We start from the raw sequence: 18707 nt of genomic DNA, 5'->3' as shown, positions 1-18707 counted from the left end.
GCAGGGGTGTAGCTCGGAGGTCGAATGACCCTGGGTTCCATCCCCAGCACTGCAAAAAAAGGAAAAAAGAATAAAATTATGGAAATGGGAAAACGTGGCTCCGTTTCACAATCTCCAGCGGGTTATGTTTCTAGAGACACTCATTTGCATGCTGGTAATTATAAGGAATAATAACAGCAGCTAGCATTTGCTGACTCCTTCAGTATATCGGGTACAGTCTAAGCACCCTTCACATACCCACGAGAACGATGATGTCTCACTTTACAGGTGAAGTGACTAAGATGCTACGGCTGAGTGAGGTCCGCAGTCGCCCAGAAAGAGGGAGGGAGGGAGGGAGGGAGGGAGGGCTGGCTCAGAACCCAGGAGTAAGAAAACTCATACAGGAAACAATGACAGTGCCGAAACATGCAGCAGACACCACTTCTCGAAAACTCAGCAAGTTAGGCTCTCAACACAAAGCACATGGACCTTATCGTACTTCTCACAGATGCTCAAGTATCTTCTACAAATCACTGCATCGAGAACCAATAAAAGCCAATGGATGTTGTATGAGCTCACCCTGATCCACAGTGACGCAGGAAGCAACTAACTGGGGTGTGGGAGGAGAGGGGAAAGGGCTGAGATCGCACCACAGGTGGTCTGACTTCAAGATTCTTGCTTCCTTTTCCCTTTTCAGTATTTCTTCTTCCCTCCATAATTTAACTTAGCGTTTCAATATGTTTTATCATTTTTAGAGAAAGAGTCATAATATAAATTTTAGGGCAAATGTAATAAAATTTTTAATTTTAGTAAATAAATTAATTATGAAAATAAATCATACATATCAAAAATGAATTATAATGACAAAACACACTATTGACAGGAAATTAAAGAAATCTTTGTAGGACATATCTAAGAACAGTTCAGGTAAAACAATATGTCCTCTTTTCCCTACTGCTTTGGGATATAAAATTAATGCAGATACTGAATAATTTACATATTTGATTTAACTTCTTCCCTGGTGCACCGGTACCTTTCTTGATGTGGGAGGAGTTCCTTCTTAGATTTGTGCCCATCCTGAGAATAGAAATGCTACTATCTCATTGGTTACCTTACAGGGAGCAGGGAAATGACATTTTATAGTCATGTTCCAAATTGTGCTCTGATAACCACGCACACCAGAATCACAGGAAGCAGTCGAGACAAAATGGCCATGAACTCTGATTCTTATTGAGGTGTGAGACGGCGATGATGATAACGGGGCCATAAGAAGATTACAGTGAATGATTGACGAAATGATTTTAGCACCAAACCTGGTAAAGAAGTTTGTTTTTGCTAAGAAACAAAATTGTTTTCCTAAAAGAAACCTACCAGCCATCTGATTTCTTCCCACAAAAAAACTATGTTTAAACAATATGTGTTTCACTTGACATAGATTAAAAGTGCAAATCAAAATTGTTTTTATTGACTATTTTAAGTTTGCAAAGGAAATTTACTACTTACTAAACTAGCCAAGCATAAAATCCTTTCTATAAAAGAAATGATTTTTTTCTTGTAATGTAACAGACAAAAACTTAAGCATACTTTCTAAATTTAGATTTTTATATTTTCTTAAAATAAGACACAACTAGCCCAGCATGGTGGCACACACCTGTAATCCCAGTACTTGAGAGGCAGAGACAGGAGGACCACAGGTTCAAGGACAGCCTCAGCAAGTAGTGAGACTCTCTCATGAACCTAGTGAGACCTGTTTCCAAAAAAGAAATAAAACTTAAACAGGGTGTGGTGGCGCACGCTTGTAATACCAGCATTTGGGAGGCTGAGACCAGAGGATCAGGGTTCGCGGACAGCCTCAGCTACTTAGTGAGACCCTCTGCAACTCAGTGAGACCTAGTTTCAAAATAAAGAATAAAAAAAATTGGGCAGGGGGTATAGCTCAGAGGTCAAATGCCTCTGGGTTCCATCCCCAGACCCGCAAAAAAAAAAAAAAAGAAAGAAAGAAAGAAAGAAAGAAAGAAAGAAAGAAAGAAAGAAAGAAAACTGGCTGGGGGTATAGCCTGAAGGTAGGATGCCTCTGGGTTCACCCACAAGTATAATACACACATAAAAAAATACACACCTAAACTCATAACAGAAAATATTACTATTTCATATATATTATAAATTGAGTACATACAGCAACATACAGTTGCTATCATACTGTACAGACAAAGGCCAAGTTTTAGGAATTGCCAAAAACTTCTATTTTAAAAATCTTCAATACGTACAAGGTAATCCCCTACAGCAGATTTCCTAACTATAGTATCACTTTTCCTTTAAGGCATTTCAGTTCAGAATCCCATTAAGCAAAGTTACCTACTTTTTCAATGCATCTTCGGAGTGTGTTGATATTCCTCACCCACCAGCCTATTCCCATGGCTCTTAGTTCTGACCACTGAGGGTCCCCTCTCTGGATTGCTGGAATCATATTAATCAGTTCTTCCTCAGCCTCAGAATGAAAAGCCCAGGCAAAATGGCATGTAGACACACCTAAGTTGGAGATATAAAGTAATAATCCTCAGAACTATTTCAAAAAGAAAGCTAATTTATTGCGTGGTTACATATGCATTCACTCTGAAAAACATTTTCAAGTAGGAAGAAAGAAGGAAGCCTGTCATCATTCAAGATTTACACTATAAGCTTCTAAACATGAGACTAGTGACAGAAAACATGAAACCCAAGTCTCTTTTTCCTGAACATATATGGCTGCTTTTTTTTTCTTCTATATGAAATTTAACAAAACTTAATCACTTGGCCAGGCCTGGTGGCACACGCTGTGATCCCAGTAATTGGGAGGCTGAGACAAGATTAGAGGTTTGAGAACAGCTTGAGGAACTTAGCAAGACCCTGTTCAAAATCAAAAATAAAAATAGGGCTGGGGTTATAGCTCAGAGGTAGAATACTTCTCAACGTCTAGTAACACACACACACACACACACACACATACACACACACACACACACACACACACACACACACACACAATTCAAAACCCATAATCATTTGAAAGAAAGGGGACTGAATACCTAGCTCGTTCCATCTCCACACACCAAACTCAACATGAAAGCTCTGTCGAGTGAAAGGCATGCCCACACACCTGGGTGCTGTGCTCAAGCGTGCCTGAGGACTACACCCTGTAGCACTGATTTGTGAAAACTGCTTCATTCTTCCCTAAAGCCAGGGCGCTAAGTATCATTTCAAAGCAAACTCTAAACCCGAGGAGAGCTCCAGTGGATGCCTGAGATAAGTCACGGTCAGGAATCCAGTCCTCTGCCTTTCGTGCCTTTGGTTAAGCTGCCTAATTTGATGCCATGGGGCGCCTCTCCACCTTTCCACAGCAGAAGGTTGGGAGAGATCTAGACTGTAATTAAAGGCAACAAGATGGGTTTAATGACACACCATCATGAGATGCAAGTATAAATGAGCTTTTATCAACAGTTTACTTCTTTAAAAAACCCTCTATTCCACTTACAACAGGTGAAGAGTAAACACGAGGGAAGTAAACCACACACAGAATGTTAAGACAGAAGATGAATATTGAGGGTGCTGGGAGATGATGGATAGAGAGGATGCTGGGAGATGATGGATAGAGAGGATGCTGGGAGATGATGGACAGAGAGGATGCTGGGAGATGATGGATAGAGAGGATGCTGGGAGATGATGGATAGAGAGGATGCTGGGAAGAACCCAGAGGAGCCTCGTAGAGACCAGATGGGCTGGGGGATAGCTTAGTGTAGAGTGATTAACTAATGCGTAAGGCCCTGGATTCAACTCCCAGCAACCAAAACATCAAAAACAAACCAGAAGCAAGATCAGTCCAAGCAGCCATCCATATGAGCCCACACTGAAAGCATGCCAGAGATCAACAGTAATTATATTGCAACACAGACATCTCTAAGCAGTAAGGCCATCCACACTATTATATATATAATGTTTATCACTAAGTACTATCTAGAATTCATATGTAGTTTGAAGCTTTTCTAATAATTACTGCATTACAATAATTCCTTTAAAGCAAAGCAGGATAGTACCTATAATCTAGTACTTGGGAGGCTGAACAGGAGGATCACAGGTTCGCGGCCAGCCTCAGGAATTTAGTGAGACCATGTTTTAAAATAAAATACAATTGCCGGGCGTGGTGGCGCACGCTTGTAATCCCTGCGCTTGGGAGGCGGAGACAGGAGGATTGCGTAGGTTCGAAGCCAGCCACGCTGGCTTAAGAGAGCCTGTTCCCAAATAAAAATATAAAAAATAGGTCTGGGAGTGTAGCCCGGAGGTAGAAGGGCTTCCAGGAACCCCAGTACCACCAAATAAATAAATAAATAAACAAATAAATAAATAAATAAATAAATAAAATGGATTGTGACTTTAGCTCACAGTTAGAATGTCCCTGGGTCCAATCCCTAGCACCAGGCAAACTCATACAAAATAATTCCTTTAGAAAGCATAAGAAGAAAAACTGTTACAACCAATCTAAATAATAACTTTAAGTCTTTAAATTTTCCCATTGCTAATATTCACATATAACTGTGTTTAAAATCATATTACAAAATTACTGGAACAAATCTTAGCTGCCACTATGAGTTTAGAAAAACACAAAAACTTGTATCAGTTTGTAGTTTTTCAGAATCTAAAAGGTAGCTTAGTTTTCTCACTACTGAAATCTTTGTCTAGTTTAGGAACAATAACTACATCAAATAACTAATATTCTGCTTGAGAACCCACCATTAAATAACAGTGGAAACGCATACTTTTACTGATATAAAATTAATACTATAAGATATATTCTATACCTTTCTTCAAGTTTTGGTATGATTAAAACAAAAATGTATGTGGGTATGTCAAAATAATTAGGTTCAAGAGCAAGATTAAGACAGCAGTGAAGGGGTTAAGAAACCCATTATATATCAAAGGAGCTATCAGGAAGAAACACACAGGAGCCCCACAGGTGCACTTGTTTTATTTACCTACAAAGGGCAGGCTACTCTTCGCTGTCTGTGCTTTTCTTTCTCATCTGGCTACTTAACTTTTTCCCTGAAAACCGCTGCCATGGCCATCACCTACAATGCCAGCCACTTCTCATCTCCAATGTTTAAACTAGAGTCAAGGGGAAACCAGAACTTTACAAAGCTTTATAAATTTTAGGTGTTTAGATCCTCCTAAGCAATGATACAATAATTGTCATTGATTCAGTACCATTTAACTGCCATTTCAAATGAAAATTTTTTAAAATTGAGATTTTAAAAAAATCTACCCAAATGGCAAAGACTATTTAAAATAATATCAAATGTAGCTAACAGGCTAAGTTCTGGCACCATCAAACACTGCTTCTGGGAGTAAATGAGTAGCCACATCTAATAAGAGTTAAGAATTTCTGCCAGGCATGGTGACATATACCTATTATAATCCTAGCTACTTGGGAGGCTGAGACAGGAGGATCACAAGTTCAATGAAAAACCCTATCTCAAAAAAAACCTGAAGCTGTAGCTCCGGGGTAGAGCTACCCAGGGTCCAATCTCTAGTACTCCCAAAGAGTGAAGAATTTTCACACTCTATGACTCAGTAATTGAACTGCTAGGAAATTAACATGAGGAATAATAAAAAATACACACAAACATTTATATGCAAGATTCTAAGTTCATTCACTTCAGTGACAATTCAAATTTTAAAACCAACATAACCTAAATGTTTCTAAAAATAGAGTTGGCTTGATGAAATAGAATTTAGACATATGACAAAATTATTAGGCCAGTATGTCAAATAATGTCTTCAAAACACATTTATAAGTAAAGAGTAAGTGTCATGGCTAAGAACAATAGTTTACCAAACCTAGTATTCTAGGGCCTGTAATACTAATGCATATTTTAGGGGGCCTTTTGGGTTCAAAAGGAATACAGTCTTGCAAAATAAGGACTGGATTGGAAGTCGAACTCCAAGTCTACTAAAAGTCCTACACCCCAGGAAGGTCATTCCAATTCTAAAGTTTTGCTTTTCAATGTGTAAATAAGAAGGGATGTAAATCCTTCCGTCTCATATGTGATCCGCTGGATCAGTATGGCAGAGTCTCCTGAAACATCAACTTGCTTAGAACATAATGCTTATGCTAAAATAAACATAGTAATAACACATAGAGAAAAACTGACACAATTTTCTTTTTAAACAGGGCCTCACTGAGTTGCGAAGGGCCTCGCTAAGCAGCTAGGCTGTCCGTAAACCACTATGCTCCGGTCTCTGCCTCCCAAATGCTGGGATTGCGAGCGTGCGCCACCACGGCCGGCTTACACAACTCGATGGGCCACTCTGCAGAGAGCCACTTTGGCTTACTACAACCTCGGGCACAGCACAGCCACTCCAAGAGGGACTGCAACTTTAGCTGGTAGAGTCTCAGAAACCGAGCTACTTGAGCAAAAGTCACATGCCAGAGCTGAGGGGTATGAGGAAAACGCAAGCGAGCACACGCGGCAGCAGACCTCCAGCCTGCTTTGGCGCATGGCGATTCACCTGCTGCTCATGCACAGACACCAGCACACCCACCACGTCAGTACCACGTGAAGTGGTGCGAGGGCCAAGCAACGAGTCAGTACCTTGATGAAGCAGCTGGACCCGGTATAACGGAGGCAGCGATGTTAGAAGGCAGGTATGCAAGCGCATTGCCAACAGGTATCTCAGACCACACTCGTCTAAGGTATCTCTTCCTGGAATTTAATAGAAAATATATTTAAGGAAAAAGAAACTTAGTAGGCCACAAACTAATATGAAAATATATAAAATAAACATTACATTCTGTACGAATAATTTACAAAATGCCTCTATTTCACTCCTTTGTGAGTACTTCAGTGTCTTTACAAGGTTTCTATCTACAAAAATGTGAATACTAAAATGTTTAACGAAAAATGCTTTAAAAAATACAATTGTCCGTTACTACTAACAACAGCACTCATACTTGCTCATATTAAATGAAAGAAATCTTAAAAACCACATAGATATTAGCTAGTAATGAGTTAGGTGTAACTCTGAAAGATATTTCCTATATGAACTCAGATCAGAATTAAGAACAAGAATTATACAACAACTACACAAGTGAAGTCATTTGTTAAATAATTAAGCAGGTAACCTTTTCTAGGCTTTTTCTTCTTCTTTTTTTTCTTTTTTGCAGTGCTGGGGATGGAACCCAGGGGCCTCCGAACTACACCCCAGCCCTATTTTTTATTCTTTATTTTGAAACAGGGTCTCACCGAGTTGCAAAGGGCCTCACTAAGGAGCTGAGGCTGTCCACGAGCCACGATCCTCTGGTCTCAGCCTCCCGAGTGCCGGGATCACAAGCGTGCACCACCACACCCGGCTTTCTCTAGGTTATTTTACTTGACTGAAATGCAGACCAAAGACCTGAAATCTGCTCCTCCAGACTAGTTAGCATTGCAGGACTGACTCTTAACCTCGATCCCACAATTAACTTAGCAAATCTGATTCCACTTAGTTAAAAGTTGAACAAAAGTATGGAAGCATGCCAGGTTTAGTCCAACCACAGCTGCTTCTGAATAACATCTATGCGAAGACATCGGCAGCACCTAGCCCAGAACTGACACCCAGGGAGTGCTTGGTGCACGATTTTCCCAAAGAAAACAAAACTCTTTAAATTGCCAAAATTTAAGTTCAAGCTCTGCTTCCCATTACCTATACCCGTTCATCTGTGTATTCATTCAACAAACGTAGCATCTTCTACATGTGAGCACGGCTTAAGCGTGGGGATAAGAAGTGAGTAAGGAAGAGTTAGCACTCCTGCGGAGTTTACATTTTAAGAGGAAGAGACAGAAACAAGTAACATTTGGAGATTAATGCCAGAGAATAAAATAAAGCAGAACTGAGATAGGGACTGCTAGAGTAGAGCAGTTCTATTTTATTTAATAAAGCCAGGAAGAACTTTACACTGTGACACCATTTCAGCAGAACTCTGAGGAGGTAAAGAAGTGAGTCGTGCTTAAGGTTTACCTGGAAGAAGAGTATTCCACGCAAAGGAAACAGTGAGCGCAAAGATCCTGAAAGGGAAGTGTGCTGCTGTGTTTGTGGGCCAAGAAGGAAGCCAGTGCGGGAGTGTGGATGCGCAGAGACCACTGGGGTCTGTGGCCCGCAAGGATCTGGACTTGTTTTATAAAGTGACATGGGAAGCCAGTGGTGTCTGCTGAACAGAGGGCAGATTCAATGTGAGTGTCTTACATGCATCACTGTCCTGTGGAAGGACAGGCTGAGCTGCCACAGCGAAGCAGTTAGGAGGGTTTGTCAGTGTCGGGCAGGAGACAAGAGGGACTTTGGTCACAGTAACCACAGAGTGATAAGAAATGACTGGAGTCTGGATTAGAAGAGCAGGAACAGCACTTGCCAGCGGACCGGGTGTGGGGTGTGAGAGAAAGCAGAGTCAAGGACGCCTGTACGCTGTCTCACCTGAACATGTAGAAGAATTCACTGAGAACCCTTTACTGAAATGTGCAACCTATTCAATCTGTAAGCTTGTTTCCTAACCTGTGAAACGGGGACATTTGTTCCTGCCTTATCTACCTCATGGACCCCCACTGTGACAGAATACGCTGTTTTTGTACTGAGAGCCAATGCTAGAGTTTTGTATCTGAAATGGTAAACTCTTTTCCATGGACTACGGCACGCCTACTTTAAATGTCCCAGAGGGAATTTGCTGATGTATGTTAAATATGCATCAAAAGCCTACGTTTATTCTGGGGAGACTATTACTCTACTCTACATAACCTCAACGGGGAAAATGTGTTCCCTAATTAATATGGTTAAAAAATACATGATAAGCCGGGCATGGTGGTGCACACACTTGTAATCCCCGCGCTTGGGAGGCAGAGACAGGAAGATTGCACAGGTTTGAAGTCAGCCTCGCTGGCTTAAGAGACCCTGTTTCCAAAAAAAAATAATATAAAATAGGTCTGGGAGTGTAGCCCAGAGGTAGAAGGGTTTCCAGGAACCCCAGTACCACCAAAAACACCCAAAAAACAAACACAAAAACCATGATAAACAAAGCCTTGTGAAGCTTCCTGTTATTTTCATCTATAGAAGGAACTCTTTGGGGTCATACTGCAAGGGTACGAATCTATATGGGGAGATATTTTCTAACTGGCTTTGAGAAACAGTCTTTTCCCTCTAAATCTGGAGAGCTCATGAAGTAGTTCACAAGAATCCCGGCTCGGAGTGGCAACGTTTCCACAGAGGAGCCTCATGTCTGCCTCTTAATGCCCGAGATCTTAGCTGAGTGCCTTCTATAAAATGAAACATAATTACAGTACCTGCATACTGGAAGACTGTTATGATAACTAAAAGGGGAAAGTGCATGAAGTACCAGGCACATCCACAACAGTTAATGAATAAACACAAGAGCCATAGTTTCTAGTTTCCTTTGCCAATGCCATTGTTTGATCAACACCATTACCCTCAACTAACTGCACAGACGAGAATAACGTCCAGTTGAAGGAAGCAGCTGCAGGTTTTCTAGTTACAAAATGAATCAAAAGAGACAAAGTTTACATTAAATGTCCGAAAACTTCCTTCTCAAGAGAACTTTTGGAGAAACTTATGTACTATAAGAAGTTATTTATGCTTAAAATCAGAGCATAAAAAAGTTGAGCTCGTGAAGCCCCCATAAGCTTCATGATTCAATAGTAAAATTAACAAATTGGCCATTATTATCACTCAAAAAAAATACTGTATAGGAATCCATCTTTATGAAGAGATGGACTATATATATCCCAAATCATACAAAGTTCTCTATGTAAGAACTCATGTAAAAATTCACAAATATCACAAATCCATAACATAATTTGGGCAGTTGAGAGTCTGCCTCAACTGTCTTTTTTATAAATAAGCATATTATACAACACTGTATTATATAAAGCATATGTATTATCTATTACCAAGGTCCTTTCCCAGCAAAGTTTGAAAGACTACAATATGTGAGTCATTATACAGATAATACAAATACTTGTATTAGTGATAATTTTCCAGATTTTTAATGAGACTACTTACCTGAGTAATTCTTCTCTCTGTTTTCATCAAGTTCAGTACTGGTGGTAGCCACGGTGTCAGCTAATGCTACAAGGAACATCTGCTCCAAACGGGTAAGGCCTGGTAGACTCGAGTGCATAAGATGACTTGAAAGTACCCTAGCGTGTCCCTGGCCAAAGTATGCCGGTCCATACTGAGAGAGATTGATTACTTTCGATTTGCCTTCTCTCTTTTCTGGTTCTAAATCAATATCATCCGTTGTTATATCCTGGATTTGGAACAGCTCCGAATACTGATCCTCTTGACTTTCGTTACGATCCTCGTAGCTCTGCGGCATTTTTGTGCTTTCTTCTGAAATCCTATAGGATGTGTCTTGATCCGCAGCCAGCAATGCATACAGGGGCAGGGGAGGAATAGAATCGATCTCAGTATAATCCCGAGTACCGTCTTTCCCGATGGTGACCGTGTCCTTGGCTGTACTGCCACTTACACTGATAGTTCGAGAAAGATGTCGCTTAGTTCCTTCTCCAGCGTCAGCGTCTCTAACTATTGCGACTTCACCCGCAATGCATTTGACTAGGTGAGAAAGAATGGCTTTAGCCCTTCGAACTTTCCCTAGATCCATCAACTCCAACAGCTGAGTCGGATGATACTGTGGGAGAGTCGGAGAGAGCACATGTGCAGCCTCAAACAGGCCGCCATCCTGAACTACTGTCGGTGAACTAAAAATGTCATCAGCAATAGCTGTTCCTTCAACAATGCTTTTTCTGGCCAACACATTAGATTTCGAGGTGGGATGATCTTGAATCGCTGTCTCTTCTGCGTCAGGACTGTCAGCTTCAGTGTCACCAAATTTGACAGCATGCTTCCACTGGGCATACACATGCATCTCACAATCCATCCCCACCACCAGTATCCCATCTCTTACCCAGGAGAGGGAGACGGGCAGTGAAGGGGTCCCATCAACGGAAGACACCAAGTCTATGGATCGCAGAAGAACCCACCTTGATCTCACTCCCTGCTTGATACTACCACCCAGTGGTAAAGTGATGACAGCCACTCCATCCTTACTACTGGTTTGCTCAGTCACGATACCTGAGAGCCTCCCGTACATGAAGATATTAGCACCAACCCCCACCGTGAGGATGTGAGAGCCATCTTCTTTTGACACCCAGTCCAAATGTACTAAATGCTTGATATTTGGAATAAGATATCTGTCCTTGCTTAAAAGTGCATCCGATTTGCTATATACAAACAGATTACTATCAACACTGACCCGTGAATCGAGTACACTCCCAACCTTAACCAAATCATCAAGATGAATTGTTTGTTCTAAAACCCATTCTGACCCTCCAGTAGATTCACATTCGAATATACAAACGTGCATGGAGAATTCCTTAGAAACAAAACCATTGTGCTGGACAGGCTGCTTGTATGCCACCGCAAGGCGACCTGTGTAGGAACAGCTGACGGCAACTGGTCTCCCCACGATGCTCACGGTGCTGCTGTTATCTTCCCCTTCGTCATTCATCAAGGGCCACCTTCTCCAGTGGTACGCTGCTTTCTCCTCACTGATACCACTCTGCGGGTTGCTTTCCACATAACATGTCCAGAAGTGGACTTTATTGTCAGAACAAGTTGTGACCAGTAAGTAAGGTGCAAGGCACACTGGATAAATTGAAGAGGAACTCAGATGGCCTTAAAAAGAAAAAAAACAGATATTTATAATAATAAAACCATTAGATAGGATAATAGTAAAATTTCAGAATGTAGTAAATTAAAAGTGCCTATGAGTTTCTTCAGAAAAACTCTGAAATCTACCTCCTAACTAGCATCTTATACAACATGACCATTGGCCAATGTCTACAAAAGTCTGGAATAGCCCATCACTAAAATAAAAAAATATGCAGTAATAATCACTTAACTTGGCTTTAGGTAACTAGGTTTAAGTGGAACAAACATTAAATTAAGATAAAACTCAAATGCAAGAAGACAAGTCAGTCCTTAACCAATAATGTGTTACCTGCCACACTTTGTGTGTGTCTTTACCACAGTATGCTTCTTGTACCACTTTCACCATGGAAACTTAAGTGGTCATAGTAACTTGCCCTTCAATTGCTTCACCCTGCCTCCCCTGTCATTAACGTTTTTTCAGAAGCAAACAGATCAATAGATTTGTTTGTGTGTGGTACTGGGGATGGAACACAGGGGCATTCTACCTCTGAGCTACACCCCCAGTCCCATTTTTATTTTATTTTTATTTTTTGAAATGGGGTCTCACTGCGTTGCAAAAGGCCTCAGTAAGAAGCTGAGGCTGTCTGCAAACCGTGATCCTCCTGTCTCAGCCTCCCACAAGCATGCACCACCATGCCCAGCTAAGAGATCTTTGTATTTACCAACTTTAATTAATACTTTAACACTGAGCCAGAACCCACAATCGCCAGCACCACCCCCCCACAAAAAAAACTACCCTAGATCTGTACCTGCCACAGAAGACTAGTTCATTCCTCCCAAGGTTATCTCTTTCGGCTGTGAATGCAAAATCTGTCTTAGGGATGAGCAAGAGAATGCTCGTATGCAATATGGTCCACCAATAATCAGAAGATCTGAACTCCTAATTTTGGTTCTCTACAGATACTGTTTTAGAACTCTTCAATCAGGATTTTAGACAGCAGATCATTTTAAATATAGCTTCTAGTCCGACCCCCCAAATTATCTTACTCACCTTTCTAAAGTCAGTGTCACTGTGGGTCAACCGAATCATAGTCTTTTATCATACACCCCCCCCCCAAAGTATTTGTCAGCCCTTGTTCAAAAATACTTAATAAAAGTAAGTGTGATTGGATGAAGTCTTAAATTTAAAAAAACCTTCAGTGATTCATACCTGAACATATTTGTTCTTTGAAATTTTACTGTTACAGTGTTGCAAACTACAGACAGGATATTTCACATGAAAACAGTTATACCATTTTCTGTCCAGCTTGCTCTTTTTCATAAGAAATTATTTCTGACAAAGGTGTATTTCTAAACAGATATAAAACTACTAAGAAAAATAAATCCTTATTTCAATGTCAACCAACTCAAACTTCAGAAGAGTTTATCTATTGTGTCAAGAGTCCATCCACTCGATCACTCTGAGATGCAAGTGTTCTTACCTGCCGAGGGCGTCGCTCTGATTACTTCAACCCCCTCTGGGAGATCAAGAGCTTGGCTATACACCAGCCTAGAACTCAGGATAAGTTTGCTAGCGGTCTGAAGATTGGCAATTGATGAAGAATGAGGCATGGGGCTCCTGCTTGGGGAGGCTTCTGAAGAAGAGTCCACATTTTTCTGTCCAGGAACTGAAAGTAGACTCTCAGATGAAATGCCTTCTGAAGTTTTAGCTTGAAAAATAAATTACGAAATGTATTATCATCACTATACACACGATCTAGAGTAAGATTTTATTACTCTTTCAGAAATATGGCTTCTTAGAAGTAGTTCTTAGGAAGCAAGGCGAATTTTCAGATCTGTGCCTGATTACCTTGATAAATACATATTTTAAACTATTTTGCACCTTAGCATCGCCAGCTCCTTGACAGGGAGACTCTCAGAGGAGGATCACAGCATGTAAGAGCGAGAAAGAAACCGTAAGTTAGAGCTGGCGTGGCGGCACGCACTTGTGATCCCAGTACTCGGGAGGCTGAGACGGGAGGATCCAAGTTCATGGACATCCTCAGCTACTTAGTGAGACCTGGTTTCAAAGTAAAGAATAAAAAATAGGGCTGGGAGTGTAGGGGGGAAGAAAAGCACCTTAAGGTATGTAGTCCTGTCTTTTTAACCTTTAAAATACATTAAAAACTTGAGAAACTTGTTCATACATAAGTTCCAAGGTCTAACCCGAAGGATGTTGACTCGGGATAGATCCCAATAATTTGCATGTTTAATAGCAGCCTAGGTGTTTTTGAAACAGATGAAATTTAAATATTATTATCTAAAAAAAAAAGCAAATTTACTCAGCTACCCCACTGAGGTCTTCATTTTAACACTTATCTCTCAGAAAGTATAAAGAAATATTTTTTTAAAATAAAAGACCTGGGCTGGAGTATAGCTCAGCCACAGTGTGCTTCCCCAGCCTGCTGAAAGCCCTGGGTTCAATCCCTAGCACCAGTCTAGGAGCAATTTCTTTGCTTCACACTACAACTTTCCTAAATTATTAAGAGATTATTCTGAATGTGTATAGCAAGAGCATGGCTGAAATAATTGATTATTTATGCTGCTGCATGTAAAGACTGATTCTCTTAGTGACACTCCAGCAGATGTACACTGTGTCTAAAGGCAATGGGAATTATCAACAAAAAGGTACAAGTTGGGCATGGCGGTGCATACCCATAACCACGGTCCTTGTGAGGCCGAGACAGGAAGATCACAGGTTCGAGGCTTGCGGCCAGCTTCAGCAACTTAGCAAGACCTATTTCAAAATAAAAAATAAAACAGAGATGGGAGTGTAGCTCAGAGGTGGAATACCACTGGGTTCAATCCCTAGTACCACACACCCAAAAAAGTATAATAATTCTGTAGACACAGCATCTAGAAACAGAATAACAGCCATTTAATAAAGACTGAAAAAAAATAAAAAATGTTCAATGTTTTATATTCCCATATAAAATTTTGGATTAATGTGTTTCATTAATGATATATGATCTTGTAATTAAAGATTTATCAGAGATATATTTTGATGCAGTAACTCAATTTACAGTTCATCAGAACTTTATTTTAATGAATCAACCAAGCCAAGCACAGTGGCGCATCCTCTAATCCCAGTACTTGGGAGGCTGACACGGAGGATCACAGATTCGAGGCCAGCCTCAGCAACTTAGTGAGGACCTCAGAAACTTAGTGAGACTGTTTTAAAATAAAAAATAAAACAGGGTTAGAGGTGTAGCTTGGAGGTAGAATGCCTCCCTGGGTTCAATTTCCAGTACCAAAAAAAAAAAAAGAATCAACTAGCCTGAAGCAAAGATATTCTACCCGACTGACTAATCTCACACCACCTCTGTACAGAACGGTGTGACTACTTACCTAAACACGCCTGCACAGACTTAAGGTGAAGGTGCCACATATGGAGAATAGAGTAATGATTGCTGTCCTTCTCAATGACCACTAGAAAGAACTTTTCGGAAAATGGTGGTGGGCGGTATCCTATTGTTTGGGAAAAAAGGAATTAAATTAATGTGTTTCTATAGGATTAAGACACATTTTTGTTTTTTGTTTTTGTTTTGGTGGTACTGGGGTTCCTGGAAGCCCTTCTTCCTCCGGGCTACACTCCCAGACCTATTTTATATTTTTGAAACAGGGTCTCTTATGCCAGCGCGGCTGGCTTCGAACCTGTGCGATCCTCCTGTTAAGACACATTTTTTTTTTTTTTTTGGTGGTACTGGGGTTCCTGGAAGCCCTTCTACCTCCGGGCTATACTCCCAGACCTATTTTTACATTTTTATTTGGAAACAGGGTCTCCTAAGCCAGCACCCGCGGCTGGCTTCGAACCTGCGCGATCCTCCTGTCTCCGCCTCCCAAGCGCGGGGATTACAAGCGTGCGCCACCACGCCCGGCAAGACACATTTTTAAAAAAGCTAAAAATAGCCGGGCGTGGTGGTGCGCGCTTATAACCCCCCCGCACTTGGGAAGCGGAGACGGGAGGATCGCGCAGGTTCGAATTGAAGGGACCTTGTTTCCAAATAAAATATAAAATAGGTCTTGGAGTGTAGCCCGGAGGTAGAACGGTTCCGTCCCCAATACCACCAAAAACAAAACAAAACAAAAAGCTAGAAATATCTTATGCATAGAAGTTGGGAAAAAAGGGAATGCTAATGTTTGAAGATTGTTTATCCCTTCCAAACACATCCTGAAGTTTAACTTTCCTTATGAGGTATTAAGAAGGTAAAAACGTAGCTGTATATGGTGTTCAGAGGTGGGGCTTTTGGGAAGTGGTTGGGCTTAGATATGGTCATCAGGGTTTACATGACTGACTACTGCGGCTTTCTAAGAAGAGGGAAAAAAATCAGGACACACGTATATGAATGCTCATCATCAGATACAGTTTCTCAATACTGGACCAGAAATGTAAGCCAAAATAAACTTCTTTTAGTACAGATGCTTTCCAGCTAATGAGAACTGATAAAATTAGAAAAATAATTTTTCAATTCCTAATAAAATCATTGATTTTAAATAAACAATATCCCCTGAAAAAAGCATGAGATAAAGCCGGGCGTGGTGGCGCACCCTTGTAATCCCCGCGCTTGGGAGGCTGAGAATGAAGGATAAGGATCGCACAGGTTCAAAGCCAGCCTCAGCTACTTAGTGAGACCCTGTTTCCAAATAAAATGTAAAATAGGTCTGAGAGTATAGCCCGGAGGCACCCCAAAAAACAAACAAACAAACAAAATACCATGAGATAAAAGATTGACTACTGGCAAACTACACCAGGGCCAGCATCTGAATCTCCTAAATCTTAGTATCACTGAGACATTCTAATGTTGTGCTCTTATATTGTGATGCACACAAAATACACAACATCTAATCAGTCTATAGAGTTAGCCACCACTTGACAGGAAATACAGTAGGCAAGAAAGGTTTCGATGACACCACAGACAAGCAGTCGGGGAGATTCCTAGGAGACAGTCTGCTCTCACATGCCAGCGGCACAATGAGGTTTTACGGTAGGGGGATTACTTCAGATTAAAAGACGCTTAACACACCATGAAACACGGTATATGGGCCTGGTTCAGATACGGATTCAAATGAAGTAAGGCACAAATAACCAACATTTTAGAGACAACTAAAGGAAGAAAATATAAACTAGTTATGAACTATAAAATGTAAACATGATTCTTAAGAATTTTTATTTTAATCACATAATAACAGCAAATTTATAAGTCATTTTTAGAACTGCATATGAAAGTATACAGGAATAAAATAACAAGATGGCTGAATTTTCTTTAAAGTATTCTAGAGAAAAAGGAAAATATAACAGATAAAGCAAATATGAGTAAATCTTAAAATCTTAATCTAACATGTTATGGTCATACAGAGGTTCACTTAACTATGCACTCTACTTTTGCCTATGCTTGATATTTTTCTTAATTAAAAGTGATTTTTAATTAAAACTTAGAAAATACAAAATAATGAAGGGAAGAGGAGAAATAAACACATGGAATTATATAAGAAAATTGCTATAAAATTGGGGTGAAAACCATAGAGAACTTCTCATGAAAACTAAAAAAAAAAATACCAAGAAAGCACTGAGAAAAATCTGGCCTAATTTGACAGAGGCATAAGAAATATGAAAGAAGGAAGGAAAAAATGCCAAATGCAACTCTGTTTATTAAAAATATTATTTTAAAAATCTCATTAATTTTAAATAAGCATTGTTTTCTAGTAGGCTGGTAAGTTTTCCTATTGGAAATAGAATGATAAATGGTGTCTGGTTTGTTGGGAAAAAATATGAAAAGGTAAAACCCAGAGCCAAGCATGGTGGCGCACTCTTGTAATCCAGCATTCAGGAGGCAGAAACCAGGGGATCACAATTCGCAGACAGCCTCAGCTACTTAGCAATGCCCTTTGCAACTCAGTGAGACCTTGTGTCAAAATAAAAAGAGTGAAAAATAGGGCTGGGTGTTTAGTTTGGACGTAAAATGCCCCTGGGCTCCATCCCCAGTATGGAAAAAAAAATAAAAATAAAAAATAAATAAAATGACTATAGATGAGCAAATAAGGCAACCTATCTGAAGGGATGGGGGGCGGTTCTCTAATGCACCTGATGTACTTTAACAAACATATCAAAGCCAATCACTAAGCCAAACATGAGAAGGGGGGACTGGGGAAGGGCTAGCTGGGTGATGTGTGCATGTATGTCTCCACCATCTTGTACCCATTAAGATGTATGGCTACAATGCACCAACAAAAAATTTTTTTTAAATAGGGAAAAAATTACAAAATAAAAAATAAAAAGACTAAATAGTAGGGCTGTGGGTATAGCTCAGAGATACAATGCCCCTGGGTTCCACCCCCAGTACCGCAAAACAAACAAACAAACAAAAAAAACCCCAGAAAATCAAAATTTAAGTCTATAATGTAGACTTATTAATTATGCTACAGTGATAGTGAAATAACACTGACTGTGACTGGGAGGCTGAGACAGGAGGATGTGGGTTCGTGGCCAGCCTCAGCTACTTAGTGAGGCCCTCCACAACTTAGTGAGATTCTGTTTCAAAGTAAAGAATAAAAAATGGGGCTGGGAGTATAGCTCAGAGGTAGAATGTCCCTAGGTTCAATCCCTAGTGCCACACACACACACACACACACACACACACACACACACACACACTGAATGTGACAACTGAGTAACTTTCAAGTTTTAATGTATAAAGAAAAAAAATGATGTGTGAAAAAAGCCTAGTCTGAAGAGAGAAAAGACATTTGAGTTAAGCTTCACAGAAGACAGATACTCATTCTAATTTTCCACTATAGCAAAGAAAATTATCTGCACAAATTCAGTAGAAATAATATTCCTAGATGTTCATACATAATTCTCTGATAAAATCCATATTAAGAAAATTAAGTATGTCCATGTAGATATTCATAATCTATAACCAAATGAGATAAAGTATGTAAAGTATCTAGAAACCCTTAGTAAA

The 18707-nt window shown here is 40.2% G+C and overlaps 1 protein-coding gene across 7 annotated transcripts in view; it reads right to left on the bottom strand.

Annotated features, from left to right (window-relative positions):
- DMXL2 (Dmx like 2) overlaps positions 1 to 18707 on the bottom strand; it is a gene marked incomplete at both ends in the record, with an annotated part of 137160 nt that overhangs the window by 38151 nt on the left and 80302 nt on the right. For 5 of the 7 annotated variants that reach the window (XM_080706727.1, XM_080706728.1, XM_080706729.1 and 2 more), the window contains 5 exons: positions 2339 to 2508; positions 6603 to 6713; positions 10054 to 11730; positions 13188 to 13415; positions 15094 to 15213. In XM_080706727.1, coding sequence (XP_080562853.1) covers positions 2339 to 2508; positions 6603 to 6713; positions 10054 to 11730; positions 13188 to 13415; positions 15094 to 15213 — 2306 coding nt within the window. The remainder of the gene's footprint in view (positions 1 to 2338; positions 2509 to 6602; positions 6714 to 10053; positions 11731 to 13187; positions 13416 to 15093; positions 15214 to 18707) is intronic. The other 2 variants (XM_080706732.1, XM_080706733.1) reach the window with 2 other exon arrangements.

This window comes from Muscardinus avellanarius, assembly GCF_963383645.1.
Source record: "Muscardinus avellanarius genome assembly, chromosome: 12".
NCBI classification, from domain to species: domain Eukaryota; kingdom Metazoa; phylum Chordata; class Mammalia; order Rodentia; family Gliridae; genus Muscardinus; species Muscardinus avellanarius.
Note: the sequence above shows the minus strand (reverse complement) of the source record. Positions and strands in the feature narration are given on the sequence as shown.